The sequence below is a fragment of the Chlamydotis macqueenii genome, chromosome 7 (genome assembly GCF_036417535.1).
Source record: "Chlamydotis macqueenii isolate bChlMac1 chromosome 7, bChlMac1.mat, whole genome shotgun sequence".
In the NCBI taxonomy this organism is placed as follows: Eukaryota; Metazoa; Chordata; class Aves; order Otidiformes; family Otididae; genus Chlamydotis; species Chlamydotis macqueenii.
In genome coordinates this window covers 32,439,096-32,458,971 of record NC_141562.1, presented here as the reverse complement: position 1 = coordinate 32,458,971, position 19,876 = coordinate 32,439,096, and the positions used below count along the sequence as shown (strand labels likewise).

Genomic DNA, 19,876 nt, shown 5'->3' with positions numbered 1-19,876 from the left:
GAAGTCTAGAGAAATGTTTGATATTTTTATCAGTCATGTCTCTTTACCATTTGATTATTTTCCTGCCCCCCCCCCCAATGTATCCATTCCTCACATCAAAAATATAACTGGGGAAGAGGAAAAAATGCAAGTATCAGAAGTAAAAGGCTGAAATTGCTCTGAAATACCTTTTCCCAGGTCAAGTGCATACACTGATTACACAAACATGGACTGAAATTCATTTCCCAAAGACACTCCGCCATTCAGATATCCAGGTAACCCTCGAATAAGTGGGCTTTATGCCAAGGCTTGCAGATGTGTTTGAGGAGATAGCCTGTGAATTCATAGACCTTTTTTTCTCCACCCAGAGTTCTTTTAATCACTCCAAAGCTCCAAGAATAGATATCAGATTGTTCTTATTTCCAGGAAACAAAATTCAGATGTGTTTAAATTCTGAATGCTGCCAACGTGTGGGTGATTGAGGTGTAGCAGTGGGTTCTCTCAGCAGACACCCGGTTCCTTTCAGTGTGAGCTTAGCCCTTGGAAATTTTGCTCTCAAACTTCTTTCCTCCTTCCTTCTTGCCTTCTTCCCCTCTATGGCTACCATATTAACACAATGTTAGCTTTTCATTTTCTTTCCAATTGTCGTACTTCCCAGGATAGCATTAGACAGTGCTTAACTATTGTTTTTGTTGGGGGTGGGTTGTGTTTTGGCAGATGTTTATTGAACAAAACAAGATGAAAAGGCAAAGTCAGTTGCTTCTGCAAAATTCTGCCCCTGATCAACAGCTTTTGAAGGCTTTGGATGACAATGCGAAGCTAACCCATACATTAGAAGAAGAGAGGCTTCAACATCAACAGAAGGTAAAGCTTTCTTTTCATTTCATGCAGGAGTCTTTGAAAGCCTCCTGAATTTAAGGAGTGTTATGTATTTGTTCAGAATTATTAGAGATCTTGTCCCCCATAACAGTTCACAATCTAAAAATTAAACTTCAGAGAAGATTGTGGTTCCCTTCTTCTGGGTTACTGGTAAGATATGAGTACAAAACCTGAAGGTTTTTCAGCCTGAATGCTCTGGTTTAGGTAAGTATTTTATTCTGGATGCCAGCAGGATGCAATTACAAGCATTAAGTGAAAAAGAGATGACAGAATATTTTGGACATTGAGTAATATAAAGGATTTTTTTGGAATATAAGCTAAGAAGATCAGGAGGTGTGAGGCAGGCAGTTCACCCATTGGCATCTGCGTGAGTTGAGACAAGGGAGTTTACCAACCTGTCAGTGGAAGCAGTCAGTAAGAGAACAAAAATGTTGGTGTTCTTGTGCTTCAAATGAAGAAACATTTTGAAATTAAATTCTAATTGTGTGATAAAAACTTAAAGAAAAAGGGAACATCTTATAGCTTAAGTACTTTGGAGTTAAGATGTATTCTAAAAAAGAGATAAAACAAGTTACGATTTTAATAGAAAATTCTGACATCTCTCAGAAAAATCTGTCCAGATCTCATTCAAAAAATTATCCTCTTTCTGGTAGTCATAGTTCACTCCTATACTATAACATCATATTTTCAGGAAAAACTGTGCTTATTGGGTTATTTGTACAAAGGAAGAACAGAAAATACTTTTTCTTATAATGAATAGTATTATTTTCCAACTGCAGATCAAAGAATTGGAAGAGCAGCTAGAGAATCAAGCACTGCATAAGGAGATTAGTCGCCTTAAACAACAACTAGAACTTCTGGAAGAAGATAAAAAGGAACTAGAGCTTAAGTGTCAGAACTCAGAAGAAAAAGCTAGAGACCTAAAGCATTCAGGTAGAATCAAGTAATAACTTTCATTTTAGAGGTACAATTTGCAGAGTGTGAGTGGTGCACATCTAATAGAATTATACATGTTATGTTTGAGACCCTAGAAGCAACAGCTTTTGTGTAGCTGAGATCCAGACCTGTGCTTCACATGATGAGGTTCAGCAACTGCCTTCAACCACAGAACAGTCATGTCCAGAATGTGTTTGAAAGAATAACCTTGTAAAAATTCTGTAAGGTATAAAAATACTGTTGTTAGATTGCCCTGAGTCTTGCAGATGGATATATACATGTGAATGGGTTTCTGTGTGAAAGTCACAATCCTTCGTATTCAGTCAAAATGTATCCCTTACCTAGTTTTAAAAACACATAAAATGGGATAACTCTGCTCTTTTTTTTTTTCTCTGCAAAGATGCATAGTGATTTCTCAGACTGTGGAGTCTGCATTGTATGAATTGTACAAAAACATCCCATAATTATCAAGCTACCCAACCATTTAATTCTCTTGCAATAGAAGACACCAGTGAAAATAAAGACATGATTTAGCCCTTCATATTGACATGTGAGAAAACAGTTTCTGCTGATGTGAGACAGTCTGAGGGGTTTTCTTTTCTCTCTCTTTTTTTTTTTTTTTTTTTTTTTAAACAGATATTTAAAAGGTAAGTACTGCCTTCAAAGCCCTACAAAGGGAGTTAGCCAAACAAATCTGGTGGGCTTTTATGGCTCATATCCATGAGAATCAGATGTCTAAATCTTATACTTATAGTCAAATATTTTCATACAGTTATCGCTATCAAGATTATGCTTGTCTGCAGCAACCTATCCTATTGAATAAGGAAAATTCTGACCTAATGCTCTTTATTTAAAATTGCTTTTAAGAAGGGCCCCTGGTGCATGTGTCCTCACTATAGGGAATGCAGGGCTATGGCTGGTTAAGTATTTGCGTGTGCATTTGCTTTCAGTCTTTGTTCAGTTCAAGGTCTGAGCAGGTGCTAGTTTTAAGATGATACTTGGTCAGGAAAGCATTTGGGCCCCCTTCAGAGCAGGCCAAAGTCCCTATCCTTAGTTAAGACTCCCTGTATAGCCATACTTTCTGAAATGTATCCTGAAGAGCAGGATTATCTTTAAGCTTGTTAGCAGTCTTGCTTGGAAGAACTGCTTTATGTTGGAGCTTTACATTATCCAGCCTTAAAAGTACACCTAGGCAGGCGTATGAGTTCTTCTCATTTGCCTGGAGAAGATCTAACCTTTACGGCAGATTCCTTCCTTACAGGCTTGTTTGTCCAGGAACTCACTCTAGTTTGTTTATTGCTTTTGCGCAGTTGATGAACTTCAAAAACGAGTACAGCAGTCTGAAAATCCTGCACCACCTCCTCCACCGCCACCCCCTCCTCCTCTGCCTCCTCCCCCTCCCCCTAACCCTATACGGTAAGTGCTTAAATCAGGGGTCACAGCATTAGTGCCTTGCTGAAGCAGAATACATTACATGAGCTTGCATCCAAGCAGGAAAAGTGTCTTTAAAGAAAAAAAGGCTTTCTCCATCTGTCTTGGGCTCTTTACCAGCAGGACACACTCTCTGCCCCACCTGCCAACAGACTCTTAACACCCTGACCGATTTTGAACAGTGTGTGCCTTGCCAAGCCTAACAGATTGTCTAGACTGTGACTTTGGAGGAGGAGGGATACCTGTCTCCTCTAAATTTAGGAGATTATTTTTTTCTGTTCACCTGATAGCTGTAATTACAGACTTGCAAAGTGCTTATCTGAATCCACTGCTAAGAAACCCCCTTTGAACCAAAGGATATATTGGATTACTCTGTGTCCCTTCCTGTTGGATACTGCTGATGAAAGTACAGACTCCATTGAGTTCCCACAATTGCTTTCATAAGTTAAAAAGAAAAAAAAAAAAACAAAAACCAGAAAATCACCACCCCATCCTCAAGCAGTTTTGGGTGAAATTATCAAAATTAAGCCTGATTTTTGCAAAGGACTATAAAAGAGGCTGACCAATATATGATGTATCAGGCATCAGACCCAAATTAATTAACTAAACCCAAAAGTGTGCTTAATTAATTTTAGGAACTCAGTTAATCTTCATTTGGCTGCTTTATTTTAAAAGTAAAAGGACTTTGATGACACTTTCTAACCTTCTGTAATAGAAATTACATACAGGAGTCTTGTAAACTACTGTGTTAAATACATGAATAGAGGTGATTTCTAGGGAGAATGCATACTCTTGTGCATCTTGCTTTGTTTTTAGAAATCCAAACTAAACATTTTCTGAACAACTGTATTTGGTCTTTTGCTTCTTTTGCATCCATTAACTCATTTGGCTTGCTTGCTTCTTTCTCACCAATGTGTAGTATGAATTAACTGTGTGAGGGTGTTGCGGGTTTTTGTTTTGTTTTAAGTTTGTGCCCCTAACGTTATTCATTTTAAGCCCTTTAGTAGGTAAATCAGAGTAATTCCTTCAGGAATTGTGAAGTTCATGTGTGTAGAGGTGGTGTCAGAACCTAGGCAGTTGATGCTGATTTTTTCTGGGACAGAGTTTTGACCCTTTATGTCAGGGAAGTCACTCCACTCCATGAGGAGCAATGTTCACTAGGAAGTGACAGGCTCTGCTATCAGATGTGCATGGGAGCTTATACTTGTGCTTTAAGATGAATCATTTCGTTGCCTGGACTTTTACATTTTGACTACAGTGAAGGGATAATTATTTGACACTGTAAGAAGATTAGAAACTTTGAGTTGGTGAGGAGATACTGCTCAGCATATTTAAGTGTCCTCTGGAGAATAATACTTCACTTCAATATCTACAGCTCTTCCTTCCTTTTGTTACGCCAGAGAGCTTCAATTTGTCATGTGTCACAATGAGACACTGTCTTTTAATATTCAAATCTGGAGTGTTTTGATTTGTGCCTAATGTCTGTTAAAAAGAAATAAATTTCTCTGGTGCGTTTTGATGGGAGGCATTGTGGGGGGTAATTCAGTACACACATCTGCATTCAAGAACTGTTACTTTTGTAAGTAGCTGTATAATCAGGTATGAGCAAGCTGTTTGTGTGTCGTGTTCGAGTCCGTTCTAACAGTGTGTAACACAGGACAGAGTGACAATCTGCAGTTTCATTTTCCCCACAGGTCTCTCATGTCAATGATTCGCAAGAGATCTCACTCCAACACCAACGTGAGCAAGAAGGAGAAACCTCCTCAGCAGGAGTCAGGTATGGCTCATCCATTCTCAAGTCATGCAGATTATTCCCTAGGTACTGCAGATAGAGCTTGTGAAAATGAGCTGTGGGTGCAGGTAGTGATGCAGATGCTTATAATTGTCAACATTAACAACTGCTGTCCGTGTCCCAGCATATTCATCTGCCTTGCAGTCCGGAAATGTGACTGCAGCCCAGGTACGTGTGATATCTTTGGTACTGTAGCTTTGGTACTCCTGAGAGGAGCAGCTAAGGACTTTGGGCTTGTCTGGTTTGGAGAAAAGGAGGCTGAGGGGTGACCTCTTTGCTTTCTAAAGGTGCCTGAGGAGAGGAAGGGGAAAGGGAGCTGCTGATCTCTTCTTCCTAGTATCCAGTGACAGGATAGTGCTGCATCAGGAAAGGTTCAGACTGGGTATTAGGAAACATTTTGTTACAGAAAGGGTGTTCAGACACTGGAACAGGCTTCCCTGGGAGGTGGTCAGTGCTTGAAGCCTGTCAGTGTTTAAGAGGCATTTGGACAATGCCCTTAATAACATGTTTTAACTTTTGGTCAGCCCTGAATTGGTCAAGCGGTTGGATCATTGTAGGTCCCTTCCCACTGAAATGTTAATTTCTATTCTATTCTATGGCAAGCTTCCTCGAGATTCCAAGCATATTTATGTAGCCCTCGTAGCCACCTGTGCCTGCACAACTGAGCTGATGATCAGCATCCAGTTTACTTTATCCAAATGGATTTTAGTATGAATGGTTTTTGAGGCTGCAGATCAAAAACCTTAAGGGAAGACCTAGCATTTGCTGTAACTGAAGAAAAGTTCTAATCTTCCCAATTCTGGCTCTCATGCTTATCAGATATATCACTGAACAGATTTAATTCAGTGATGTGGCAGAAAAAAAAATATTTTTTTTTTTTTTTTTTCCCTTGGGGAGAGGGTGGTTGTGTTTACTGTAGGCTCGCAGACGGACATGACAGGATTAGCACTCCGCTGAGTACGGGGAGGTGCTGGGTGAGCTGGAGGGGGAGAACAGGGGTGGTTCCGTTTAGGCCCCATGCTGTTACACTGACTCTGTGCAGCTTGTTGAGTTGCACCCTGGCAGTTCCGTAGTGCCTGTAGGAGTTGCACTATAGCAACGCTGAGAGGCTCAACCTATGTTTCTAAACTGGAGACACTGCAGAACGTAGCTGCACGTACAGCATGTCCAGGGATTTGCACTTCCATAGGTCATCTGGAAGAGGCAGAAGAACAAACTCAACAATCATTAAGCAGAGAGCAGATTATATACAGGACAATATAGGGAAGTGTCCAGCTTCCAAATGCCTTCTTGTTTGTGATTTTTTTTTTCTGTCCAGAGCCTCTCTGCAGAACTAGTTTGTTAAATGCTTCAGTTTTCATCCCTCAATTTGTATCTTATGAAATTACCACTTGGAGTTGACTGTGGTGCTAATCCTTTGATAATAAGGAAAACCTAAATAAAACAGAATTTTGCACTAAGGTGGCTCTGCATGCAAAGTAACAGCTGAAATTGCGTTTTATTGTTGTTAATGGAAGCTGGAAACTTAGCAGGTTGAGAACAGGAGTTAAGTACAGTGTTACAAATGATCATGAGTGCCTGAAGTCAGAGCTAGTTAGACAAGCATTGCCAGTTAAATAACCAAGGTTTTTCTTGCTGTTTCTCTCTTCCTTCTGTAACAGCAGGAATTTGTTTGCGGTGAATTGCTTAACTCATTTGCTGTCACTTAAACAAAGAAGGGGGCTGCAGAAGGGAACCTGGCTGAAATTATAGGTATAGGATGTAACTGTTGAAGTAAAAAAAAATCACTATTAGCAGACTGTAATGGTGTGTAAGCATGGCTGGATTGTTGGATGGGGCCAACAAGGAGGAAGTGGGAGAAAGGAAGTATTACCTCTCCCATATTTCAGGTGAGGAGCTGAGGAAAGGGGTGACTTGGACAGGTCCCTGGGGAAATCTTTGGGAACCAGTTACCAGTCTGAGAGAAATAAGATTGTTGGTCTGGGGAAAATAATTACAGACGTGACCTTGTACCAAGATCTCTGATAAGTCAGTCTTATCTTTCAGTAAAAGTTCAGTTATGTTGCCTTCATTTATCAAGTTTCCTTACCTTGATGCGTCCTAGATGTTTTGATTACACCTTTTTGTTGAGACTGTTACAAACAGTGATTGCAGGAAGTAGTATGAAATTCACTATAAGTTCTCTACACCCCGTTCTTTCATTATTTATTAGCAAACTTCTAACAGTTCTGACCTTTCTTCAATCACATATAAACTGCCTCTTCTCATAATAGTTGAGCTGTTCTTAAAATAAAAATGAAAAAAGGAGGAAAGTTCTTTCCTGATCTAGTTGTTATATCCAACTTGAGGCTTGTTTTGACCCTTCTTAAGGACTTAGAACGAGTGGATTCTATCCCATACCACCAATTAAGCTTTTATATTTGAAACAGCTTGTTTGTGAAATTAAAGCTTGACATTAAATCAGCTTACAATATAGAAACTGCATTTCTATGAATCATCAAAAGTACCCTGACAAGTGAGAAGTCTATTTAAAATTCCTGTTATGTAAGGTACAGCGTTTCACCTTTGAATAGCGTCGCTGTATTTCTCAATGTATTTGCTTTAAGTACTCTTTTTTTCCCTTTTTGGTATGGCATGTTAAATGTCTTTTATTACAATATCCAGAACACTGAGAAGTTTAGGTTCATCATCATTTCAGCTGAATATTTTGCAGTCCTGATACTGAATCTCTTGAAAAAACAACTGTTGCCTTTCATGGTATTTAAGTTTTGCCCTTTAACTTGATGCAGTATTCTTTGAATGTGTAGTTTTAGTTCAGTCTGAGTTGTTGGTGTATCATTCCAGCAAGGTTCTCAAACCCATGTGAAATACAAGACACGTGCTAGTCCTGTAATGGGCTGCGTAGAGACTTCACCATGGGGCATTATCAACTAGTCCTGTGTCAGTGAAGCCGTGGAAATTTCTGCTAAGCCACAATGAAGAGGTATAGTAGAAGTGGGGCCGTATTCTTCAGTCCTTGGTGCTTCAGCCTATAGCACTGAGCTTTTGCAATTCCCAAACAATTGTAGGAGCTTTGCAATTTTTAGGATCTTGGCCCAGCTTCTCTCCAGACTTCTGCAGACAGTGCAGTTTGGCATCTGGGAAGTCCATGGCTGGGTCCTCAATGTGTGTAAACTGGCATTTTATCCTTGAAGAGCTTGGGACAGTTTAGCTGATAGCAAAGATCTCTAATAGCGCTGAATCCAGAAACCAGAAATCCTGATAACTAGAGATGTGGCTGCTGGTTTCTGCTACTGTGTAGATGTATGCAGTGTAAGGTAAAGTGTCTCTTTGTGGTGGGGAAAATTAGACAGGAAGACTTGCTGCAAGGAGTGTAACTAAGTACATTGTACTGATTTTTGGAACAGGTGAAGAAGTTACAGATCTGAAGAGACAAGCTGTTGAAGAAATGATGGACAGAATTAAAAAGGGAGTTCACTTGAGACCAGTCAACCAGTCAAGCAGACCTAAAACAAAGGTTTGGAATAAATAGCAGAGCAATATTATCTCAGTACAGTAATTTACCCTGAAAATAAATCAGGCTTTCTGTAAGACACTCAAAAGAATACATTTGCCTTGGTTACCTCATTTGCTTTGCTTGATTTTGAATAAAATGAATTAGAGCATTGTATATATGAAGAACAGAAAAAGAAGTGAAGCCAGCAGTGAGTAAACAGAAGCTCAGTTTCTTTGATACAAAAAGGAACCGAAAGCAAACATCTTGTAAACAAACAGCTACTGAGAAACAAAAAGCACAGGGGGAATAACTGAGTTGGGTAAAGGGGATGAGCAAGAAGTAGACTGTGTTGAGCAGTATTTCTTTCTTTAATGCAACACTTAGAGCTAACACCTGAATGTGGCTATTACAAAATATTGCTTACCATCTTCACAAAAGCGTTATCTTTCTTATGCGTAGGCTGTGATTCACAGCGTTAAGAGCCAAGACTCTTCCCTTCATCTGTATAAGAAAATAGATTGAATTTTAGCCGTGTGCCAAGGAGAGGAGAGAGCAGAGGAACATAATACAACTGCACACCTTGTGCGATGTCTGTTGTCAAGTACAAAGTCTGTCATGGTCCATTTCATGTGGATTTTAACATGCATGTGTTGTGCTTGTTTACAGCCAGAAACACCAAAGCCCTCTGAAAGTGCAATGAAAGAATTGAAAGGGATTCTGGTAAGAAAACTTGTAGTTTCTATTTCAGTTTTTTATTCTCATTGAACTGACAGGGCCTCTGTGAAAAATAGCTGAGTATTTGAAACTTCTGCATTAGAGTTTTGGTTTGAAGCTGTACAGCAGTTTTGGAGAGAATCCCCTGATTCTACTTTTGACTTTGGTCCAAGTGAAAGATTGGTTTTGATCTTGTTAAAAGAATTTATTTTGGAGAAAACTAGCCTGTTAACTCTGCTCTGGATTTGTACATTCCTGCCGCTAGAGGGGACGTTATGGTCTGCACCTGCCATAGATCCTTTGGAAACCTTCCAAGCACTCATAGTGGGGATGCTTAGGGACGGAGAGGCAGCTGAATAAATCTGGTCCAAAGTAAAGCCCCTGAACTGCAGGTATAGTAGAGGTAGGGTGCTCCTCATCAACTGCTCTGAACTCCTACTCTGTCCTGAGGCACCAGATTTCTTGTTAGCGTAAATGTAGCCTAAATAGAGCAAGAGCTCTCTAATCTGTCTGCATTTATATGCAGAAAAAAAATTATTCTGGATAGCTGTCCACATGTCCACATACCCATTTATCACTAAATAAAAGCAGTAGGCCTGGATTTGGTCCTGCTCAGAGCAATGTGCTAAGTTTGCTGCTGTTCTGTCTTTTACTTACACCTTGCATTGCTCATTTAACTGGTTGCTTCTTTTGCACAAGTGCTAAAATTGCATCAAACAGTCAGAAGGAGCCATAGTTCTTGCTCCCTGACTTCTGTGACTGTGAAGCTTTTAAAGTTGAAGTGCGACTTTGTCATGTCAGGTGAAATCTTGCCTTTGTAAGCTGAAATACTGTGAAATTCTGCCTATATTGAAGCAAAATGCTTCACATCCACTCCATAGCAGGTAAGGCTAATCATTCTCATCATCCATGATAACACCTAAACAACCCTTACAAAAATAACTTCAGTTTTGTGTTGGGTGATACAAGACAGTACAGCAAAGAGCGTAGCCACAGCCTGTGCTGTGATTTAGAAGTCACAAGTGTGGCACCAATGACACGTTAAACTTACTGTTCTTCAGTCAAATGAAAGCAGGGAAGAAATGGTCTAGAAGCCCCCAGACCTTAATGCCAAGCTCTAATTAGGACACATAATGAAATGTGGAGCTACATAGAAAAGGAATAAAATGCAACACAGAGATTGTTTTAAATGGAACTCTGTAAGTATATGAGTAGTTTGATATGGTGTGCTCTTTGGACCAGTGAGGGTTGGACTCAGTCATCCTGCCAAAGGTCCTTTCATTTTCTAATAGGTGTTTTATTTCTTTGACGCTCTATCACTGACATCAGGGGAGACTTGATTATGTACTTCAGAGGGAGCAGAAAGAAACCTGCAGTCACTGTACTTCTGCATCTAGCTTGTTGCTTTTGAGCCCTTCAGGATATTTCCAGTATAAGACAAACTACATAAAATCCAGTGCTAGTCTATTTTTGAGACCAATCGTTATACACAGCCAGACAACAAACATGGGGGTGGGATGTGATGGAGTAAACATTTGTTGTTAGTATGCTAATTATGGATTTCATTTAGACCTCCATATAATTGTTACAAACAAAACACATTTATGTTCTGTAAATTGCAGAGTTTCAGTGACTCGGTTGCTCAAGTTGCTTTACAAAAAACTGTGTGTATATATATATATATATGTATAAAAAACTGTTTCAAATTGAGATCTAACTGTGCCTAAGAGAAACCATGAAGTGTGTGGACATAGGGTCAGGTTTATGGCAGATTATAGGGTATAATAACATGCTGCAGTTGCAGCGGGTACATACTGACTTCTGCAGATATGTGTTCACACCAGGATGTAGCGACACAGGACCATGCTAAACCAGAAAACATGCTGGAGCAGTAAAATATGGATCTTTGGCTTTTGATAATAAGAGATTAATTACGGGCAGGATAACTCTCTCGCGGTTTTTAAAGATCTTTTGAGATGGAGAAACTTGGCAGTTCCCCACAAACATCAGAGTTTGTTTATTAGTGATCCAGAGCATCTTTCCTAAGCCTGATATCAACCCTCTAAGGTGTAGGTAAGTAGTTAATCCCTACGTCGGGAAATCCAGGTAAGAGGAGGAGCGATGAGCCAGGCCCCAGATGCTCGCTGTTGTACTAATGAAAGAGCTTCACACACTGCTCCAGAACTGCAATTCTGCAGTTTCTTTTCTGCAGTTTGAAAGGTTCTCATGTTGCGCATATGGGATGTTTGGCAAGGCATAATATATCCTCAGAGAGATTTTCATGCCTGTTTCCTGCTGTAGGAAACATTGAACAAATCCACTAGTTCCCGAAGCTTGAAGTCCCTGGAAACAGACAGCAGTGAAACGGAGCTGGAACGAGTTCTGCGACGCCGGAAAGTGACCACTGACCAGGACAGTGGCAGTAAGTGACTGGACTCCTTTGTAGTCCTCTTCCTCTCCCTGCGTTAAGTGACTCTTGAAGCTTTACTTTCTCTTCCAGACCATTGCCATTTCAGCCATTACGGAGAACCCTTACTTCTACAGTGACTTCCCTGTCGCACCTGTCGCTTTTCATCCCCATTTTCTCCAAGAGATGCCTCTGTCAGGCTTTTCTGCGCACACAGCCATATATACACAGGTTCCTCTGTCCTTCCTGGAGCTCAGATGTTGTTACTGGGGTTAATAGTCTGAGCCTACTGTGAAAATACTTTTGAAAGTAATGGTAACCAGAGAAATGAGGGTTTAGGACTAATGTTTTGAGTTAACCTCTTCTGCAGAGCAAGGGTCTGCAGTTTTTAAGCTGTGCTTTACTACCGTCATCTGTAAGGAACTACTGATGTTCTGCTTAGTCAGAAACACAGTCTGTGCAAGTGTGAGTCCATGCAGATGCGGATGGTTTTAATGTCACTGTATGGTTTTAGCCTCGACTTTGTAGATAGACAGTTCATAAATTACTCGTTATCATGAGAACAGGCTTTTTTGTTGTTTGGCTGGCTGTCACTCCAGCTGCACTTCAGGCTGGGAGAGCACTGGCAACTTGTGAGTGGCTACTGCTGTGAGGGCATCCCAGGAGGCAGGGGGATTGAGTGCACACCTGTGTCAACACAGCAAGCCCTGCTTGCAGAAAAAGAAAGGGTTAATCTTGGCAGGGAGAGCAGAAGCTGCAAATATGGTATTTTGATACTTTCCATGCTAGTCTTTAAAATTCTCTTTTGATTTCTAGTGTTATCTTGTATTCTGCTGTGCTTATGTGTTGTTTCTAGGCCAGTCATCTGGATAAGAGAAGCATTAAACTTTCTTTGGGTTTTAGGTCCCACTGGAACCTTGGCCACATCAGAATCAAAATCTCTGCCTGTGCTAGGTTCAGGAGCCAGTGCCGCACAAACAGCATTGAACAAGAGAGACCTGGAGACAGAATTCGCTTCCCAAGTACCCGACTCAGGTGCTGTCTCTAACCAGCTTAAGGGTGGCATGAGCTCCAAGCCTACATTACAGTAAGTAAAATATGGATTTCTAGACATATTTTAGTACCAGATTTTTTTAGCTGGTACATTTTGAAAGTGATTTAACATCTGTTTTGATTAAATGGATAAATGTACAGTCTGCAGCTGTTTACCACTGACTCCTCAAATAATTTGCAGTCTCACATGGAAGCAGAAATTGAATTCTCTGAAATAAAGCTCTTTTCCTGTACAATCTTCTCTGCTAAAGAAAAAAACAACTCAGAGTTTTCAAGGAATAGTAAGGCTGAGGTTTTTTTCTTTATCTGAAGAGAAAAGGGAAGACAGTTATATACTTAAGGCTTGATTTTTTTAAAAAAAGTTAATTCTAGCAATTTTTAAACAGGGCTCCTTTGAAGCAGACATCAGAAGGAAGTTCATGTAAGTCATACCAGTCTGTATGCAGGTGTGCAGGGTGGTTTCCATTGGATCAAAATGGGTGCTAACTATTACTCTTAAATGTTTGTTGGTAAAAACTCTGAATTACCTTGAAATCTCAATATTAATATGCTTCAAGAAAACCCACCCCAAAACCCCAAATAGTGCTGTGTTTGCACAGACAGGTGGAGGAATCTTTCATCTCAACAGATTGAAGAGCCGAGGTGCCGGTGTAGCATCAAAGAGTTAAACCTGCTTCAGAATTATTTATTTCAGACAGATCCTGTGGAGGATTGGTTTGTTTTATAACAATACCAAGCTCCTTTTGAAATTAGGCTGTGCACTTGCTTCAGTTCCCTTGCCAGATTGTTTGTCAGTTTGTCACTTCAAGAAAAGGAAATAGATGAGACAAATCAGATCGGCAGAATAGTGTAATCATGTCTAATTAAACCCCTGATTTCCTCGTCTATCAGTTAAAAAATACAACCAGTACCAATTCTAGCAAGTCTCCATTGCTTAGTTCAAAGGAGTAAGTCACAACAAATGAGCTGGTTATTCAGTTTGCATCTGTTTTTATGAGCTGATATTTACTTCACTCTCCTGCAGGTACTTTTACTATTTATTTTTGAATGGATAAAGAGACCAATTTAATTTTGTGCCCTCCAGTTTTATTTATTTCGCCCCAAGTTTTAAGAGCAGAATGCCTTTTCCAATCATATGTATTTCCCCTTTTATTTCACTTAAGTATCCTTAGAAGAAAGGTGATCTTCATTTTAATTTAATCAGAAAGATGAAGATTTGTTCAACAGTTAATTTGACATAAATAATGCCATTGCATTTTCTTGAACTGCTGACAGAAAGGTGAGGTTGTTCCTGAAAAATAGTGTTTGTAGTTTGTTGATTTCTACAATTTTGAACAGATAACCTTAATCAGAAAATACAGCCACTCCTACCACCTTTTGTCTACCTTTTATTCCACCAAACTAAGTGGAAATTGCATTTATAAGAAAGGAAATGAAATAATTGCGGGCCCCAAGGTCTTGCAGAATGCATGGTTAATTGACAGTGAAAAGGATCTTGTGTTGACAGTCACAGTTGTTATGTGTTATAAAAGCATATGTGAAGCTCAATTTATTTCTCAGCTTGCCTATTCAGTGACATCCTAAAAGACACATTTCACTTTAATTTATCTGTTTAAAGCATTAAAACAAATGTGGTGGGCCAGATTCCTTCATGCTGAGGGGCTTCTTTGCACCGAGTCACTGGTGTAAACCTGCTTAATTGGAAAGGCTTATTGTTGGGGACAGTTTTCCAGCGAGAGTGAAGGTGCTGGGGCTCTTGTACTCTTCTGCTGCTGGGCTGGCAGGGCAGAGCAGAAGTGAAATCCACGCTTCATACCATGTGGAAGTGCAGTTGCTCTTTGTTTTTCTGGTACTTCTTCTCTGGTACTGTTTGCAGCAAAGCTCAGTAGAAGCAGCCGCCAGACTCCAAGGTGTGTAAGTGCTGTTTTGAAACAGGGCCCCTTTGAAGCAGACATCAGAAGGAAGTTCACTTCTCTAGCATGTCTGACAACTTGGCTCTGTAATTAGGCAGTTTTCCAGGCTTTCCTGAGTACACCTATACTAACAATTTAGTTTGGATCAGCAGAACACTTCTGAAGCAAATCTCCCTATTGTCCCCGTTTACTATGCTTTGATGTGTATCCTAGAGTGGTCTTAGTGCATAAACTGGATCCCTGGATTCATTGGATGGGTGAAACTAAACCAGAAGACATGATCCAGTCTCTAATGCCTGGCCCAGGGGCCACATGAGAGCTAGTTCAGTGAATAACCCCCCAAAAACCTGTGTTACGAGCGCATTGGTCTGAAGCACAGGCTGTTTTCCTCTACACGTCTGCTCCTGTCACACCACGCTATTTCCTAAAGTGGACTGTGTTAACTAAACAAACAACGTGCTGCTTTGACCAGATACCCTAAACGACAAAGGCATACAAAAGATTTATTGTGGCTCTTCTTCTCCTTATTCATACCTGAGGTAAAAGGATGCAGTTGTCTCATCATTTGCAATTCCTTGAAATCTGACAAAGGTGTGACCTACTTCAACTGTTTGCAGCAGCCAAGCAAACCTTTTATAGCCCAGTGGAGGATTGTGTGGCTCAGAATTACCACGTGTCTCTCGCAGCGCAGTGTGTGTTCTTTTTTCTTTGCCTAGATTTTAATGTAAAGCTTCCTATAGAAAACCTTAGGGACAATTGTGCATGAGATATTTGCTGTACCATCAGTTTACTAAGGCTTGTAATCTGAAGGAGGAGTTAATACTTACAAACATTTAAATGCCAACAGCCCTATTTATCATTCTTTATTCACATTGAGTAACAGCTGAGCAGACCCATTCTCATGGACAGAGAAGGTCGTGCCTTTGAAAAACACCCAGTCTTGAAAATGTATCTGTGAACAGTACAGAGACAGAAGTCAGCTCACTGAGTAAAATCCTGCATCCTCCCTGTCGCTAAGTCAGTGACAATCTAACCTAAATATGCACGGGGTAAGGAATTTCAGTCTTTGGTTGACGTAGGACTCATAGTATGGTCACTTGCGTGGTTAAGCGTTACCAAAGCACTGGCCTCCAGCTGAATCAGTGGGGCCGCTCGTGTGAGCTGCCGAAGGAGGGATTGTGGAAAAGGGCTGTAACACGGACAAACACAGATTGATTCTGAAACTTCCCTGTAATCAAACTACGTGATGATAGCTCAGAAAAATTAATTCAGAATAAAAATTTGGGCTTCAAACCACTAGGTGAGGCATTATTTCAGTGCAGGAGATTGTTTGCCATTAAGCAGATTTGGAATGTGTGAGGTTTCGCTGAGGTGGTGCTGAGGGGGAAGACATCACTGATGTGTGTCCTAGAGAGAAACTGAGGCCTGAGCATTCAGGTAACTTCCTCTGCAAATCTCTTCCCAAATGTTTAACCCAGCGTGAGTGTAATTCTGTGACAATTGCTTAAAAGAGAATAGGTGACAATTTAGTTCCCTTGGGAGCAAAGAGAGTTCCCCTGACTCCCTGCGGTGTGCAGGCACAGAAAGGAAAGGTGTGTCTGGCTCTGCCCCTGGGTTTTGGGGGATTTTTTTTTTTTCCCAGCAGTCTGTAAACATTTTGTTTCTGGGCAGCAGAGTTCTCTGCTAACAGAGTGAACCACAGAGAGGGTTAGTCTTAATCTGATGATTTTATACAATTACAGGATTTGTCCTCCTTCTCCTGGCTGTAATCTTAGTACCCCTGAATCATCTACCAGCTCTGCGGGAAGCAGCTCAGCCTTAGCTAGACAGAACTGCAAATGTTTTCCAGTGCAGCTTGAACATGGGCAATTTAGTTTGAACAGCAAATGAAGAAAACAATGGGATGTTCTGGAAGTTTGAGATCTCCTCAATTTTAACTCTTTTAAAAGCTGTTGTCACACATTTTTCTTAGACTTTTTGTACTTTTTGTACAGCGCAGGTAGAAGCTCTCCAATATTCTTATTTAAATGAGTTTGCCAATCTTTTTGAGCATTTTCCAAAAAGCACCTAAAAATGGGAACAATATGCCATGGCTTGATCCAGCATACTAAAGATTGTCTGCTCGCTGCTATGCTGACTACCTTTCCACTGATAGATTTAGCAGAGGCATTCCTGACATGGAGAAGGCTTCCTGCAGTTGCTTCACAGATGTCTGGTGTTACAGATAGCACTGGTACTGTTGGAGGGGCAACCAACAGACTAATTCACTGGTGTCACCGTTTCTATTCCTTGTAATTTCCTTTTTGACAAATGCTGTAGTGGGATGGAATTTTTTGTTCCTTGAAGACTTTCAGGACTTGGAATTGGTGTATTTTTCACTATTGTTCATTATTAGCCTTTGGTCCTGTCTGTTGTATTCCCTGGCCTTGTTAAAAATTCTGAAATATTTAATAAATACATCTGTGGCTTTTATTCTCAGTAAATTTTTTGAGTGAGGCTAAAATTGACTCACCTCTTGCGGTCTGGCACGCAGCAGGCAGACCATGGTGCTGCTCTGCCGAGCTGAGACCCGCTCTCCTGTACAGGCTGACACCATGGGCTGTTAGCCTGCATCAGAGTCAGGAGAGCTGAGGCTTAAGGCTTCAAATCTCATCTATTAGGGAGTAAGGAATAGCACTGATTGAGTTTTAATTTGGTTTTGAAAGCAGTTTTGCTTTGCAGAGAGATGACAGCTATGTCTGGGTCCTAGATTAGGGAGCTCGCTGAAAGACCAAGTATCCTAACATGATACCATGTTAGTGTTGGCTTTTGTAGCAGAAATTACTTCATGTGTACCAGCTGAGGTTCCGGGCAGAGTATCTACGTGGAGTCTCCCATGCTCATACCATGTACTTGCAAAACCAGTCTTTGCTGGAATAGATTTTTGCCAGTATTTTCTGATTATGCTGTAAAAAACATGGATTTTCCTACAGTGTTTTCCTTGAATGATTTCCTTTAGCCTTCTGCTTTTACATACAGTTGGAAAGTTGGATGGGACTTCATCCAATAAAATTTTCCATAATATTTACGTAAAATTCTGGTTTCCAATGGAAACATTACAATGATTTAATGACTAGAGCACCGAGCAAGGTTGAATAATACCAAGGTAATAATAATAACCAGAGGAAACAAAGCAAATCCAAGTTCCAGTTGACAATCTGATCCTTAGTTTCTCCTTTTGTACTTGTACTGTAAATTATTTACAAAGGGCACAGCAGTACTCATGCACAGAGGCCCGTCGGGCGTAACCCTTTATTTTTACACCTTCTGTAGCTTCTGTAACTGTACAAATGGAATGTATTGCTTTTGAGACTCTCATATCACAAGTAGTCCTCAGTACTGCCTGGGACTTTGCATATCCCATACAATTAATCCAAAATGCATTTATCATGTAAATCTGGATTTCATATTACAGATTTGATGTGTTTAGTCATAAAAATATATGCAGACTTACAAACAATTATGTATGCATGAGTACAATAGAACTGGGTTCTCAATTTCTGGCTTAAATATATAGTTGGACAAATAACAAGAATACTGATAACGACATTAACAATCTTAATGAGGGAAGAGCTTTGCATAGAGCTAAATGCAAATACCTTGGCCGGACAAATTTGTAATTGTTCAAAACCGTGGCTAACTCTATCTGTACTAATTGCTTTTCTCAGCTTTATTTGTGGCAGCAAAACCTGTTTTTTGAAAGGGAGCATCAAAATTATGTTCATTCTTGCACTGAAACTTTATTATGCCTGCATTCTGCTCTTGGCAAACTATTGAAAAGGAGCTATGAATACCTGATAAATAGGGTTAATAATTTTTAACAATACCTCAGCTGCAACGGCAGCACTGTTAGGCTGGTGCTGCAACAGCGTAAAGGATTTGAAGAAGGGAATGCTAGCAGAAGGAAGTCTGAATAGTAATTCTTATTTTTATGCTTGAAACACTGATTTAATCACTGGTTTTCTCCATTAAGCTACTTTATATCAACATCTTTCATTTTTCTGTCCTTTGAAGGTGGTAAATATGATTGCCGTTTTATCCATTTTTGTTATAAAGGAAACAGACTTCCGAGCGTTTGGCTGTGCATCAGTTGTTGGAATGCTGCCATACACTAATGCAGACTCCCCACTGTGAGCCCAGTGAAGAATTATACTTTGATTCACCAGATTGTATTAAATAGTCCAGCTGTTGGGATTTGAAAGATAGTTACCTCCAAAGTGAAATAAAAATGAACTTGGCATTTATGGCTTTGACCATTTTTATAGTGTTGGGCAATCAGCTTTTCAGAGGTAGCACTTTTAAAAATAACCCTCTTCTGGTTACGCTGCTTTAAAAAGTTTAATTTGCTGTAAGATTCAAAATACCCCACCTTGTATTTTCTGGAATGATTGGCAACTTTTGCATAAAATAAGCATTATTTTCCTTATGAAATCACTAGCTTCTGATTATAATCAAATGAGTCTGAAACTGTATCTATTAGCGCCAATTTCTGCATTAATTAACTTATACCGAAGTTCTAATGTTAGAGACAATTCTTGTAATTAAAGCTTGAACATGGAATTTCATTCGCTATATCCATTGCTTCAGTAGCAAGCTGAGTAAATCCTTTCTGAAATGGAAGGTGCAACAACTGCTGGTTTTGTGATTATTTAGTTGTTTTTAACCTGTACATTTACTCTCTCCCTGTCAGGTGGGAGCCAGTGCATTCTCCTCCCGGTGCTCTAATTGTTGAGTGGGGTGACCTCTTTTTTCTTTGTCATTTTCTCTAGGACAAAGACTGTCACAATAAAGGGCAGTTCAGAGCAGATGGATCCAGTAGCTGAATTTCTTTCTCTGGCCTCCAGTTGATTCTACTTTTTCCTTTCTAGGGTGTTATCTTAGCAGTATGGAAGGCTCTTCCTTATGAGTAAGCATGACAAATTTAAGGGGGAAAAAAAAAATAAAAAAGGGCTCTGGACTAGCAAATGCTGTTGCATTCAGCAGCTCTACAGTGAGGCTTCCTGGGAGAGCGGAGCCACACACCCACTGGTGCATGTAGGAGCTTCCTGCGCTAAGGATTCTTGCGCCTGCTCGGTTTGGTGGTTGTAGCTGTATGGGTACAGACACCTATACTGTGCCCATACCCTTCTGTAAGGCACTGCCTAAAGATGGGCCTCTGAGCGAGCCTGGTTACGTACCCTCAGGGCCACAGGCCAACAGGCTCTGGAAAGCACGGTGGAGGAGGTCTAAGCCCCTGC

General features: G+C 40.3%; 1 protein-coding gene across 3 annotated transcripts in view; it reads left to right on the top strand.

Moving 5' to 3' along the window:
- Nucleotides 1–19,876, top strand: part of SHTN1 (shootin 1) — a 64,904-nt gene that overhangs the window by 41,937 nt on the left and 3,091 nt on the right. For 2 of the 3 annotated variants that reach the window (XM_086751964.1, XM_086751966.1), the window contains exons 9-16: nt 697–843; nt 1,638–1,791; nt 3,105–3,210; nt 4,920–5,002; nt 8,425–8,534; nt 9,180–9,233; nt 11,529–11,649; nt 12,538–12,721. In XM_086751964.1, coding sequence (XP_086608090.1) covers nt 697–843; nt 1,638–1,791; nt 3,105–3,210; nt 4,920–5,002; nt 8,425–8,534; nt 9,180–9,233; nt 11,529–11,649; nt 12,538–12,721 — 959 coding nt within the window. The remainder of the gene's footprint in view (nt 1–696; nt 844–1,637; nt 1,792–3,104; nt 3,211–4,919; nt 5,003–8,424; nt 8,535–9,179; nt 9,234–11,528; nt 11,650–12,537; nt 12,722–19,876) is intronic. The other variant, XM_086751965.1, reaches the window with a different exon arrangement.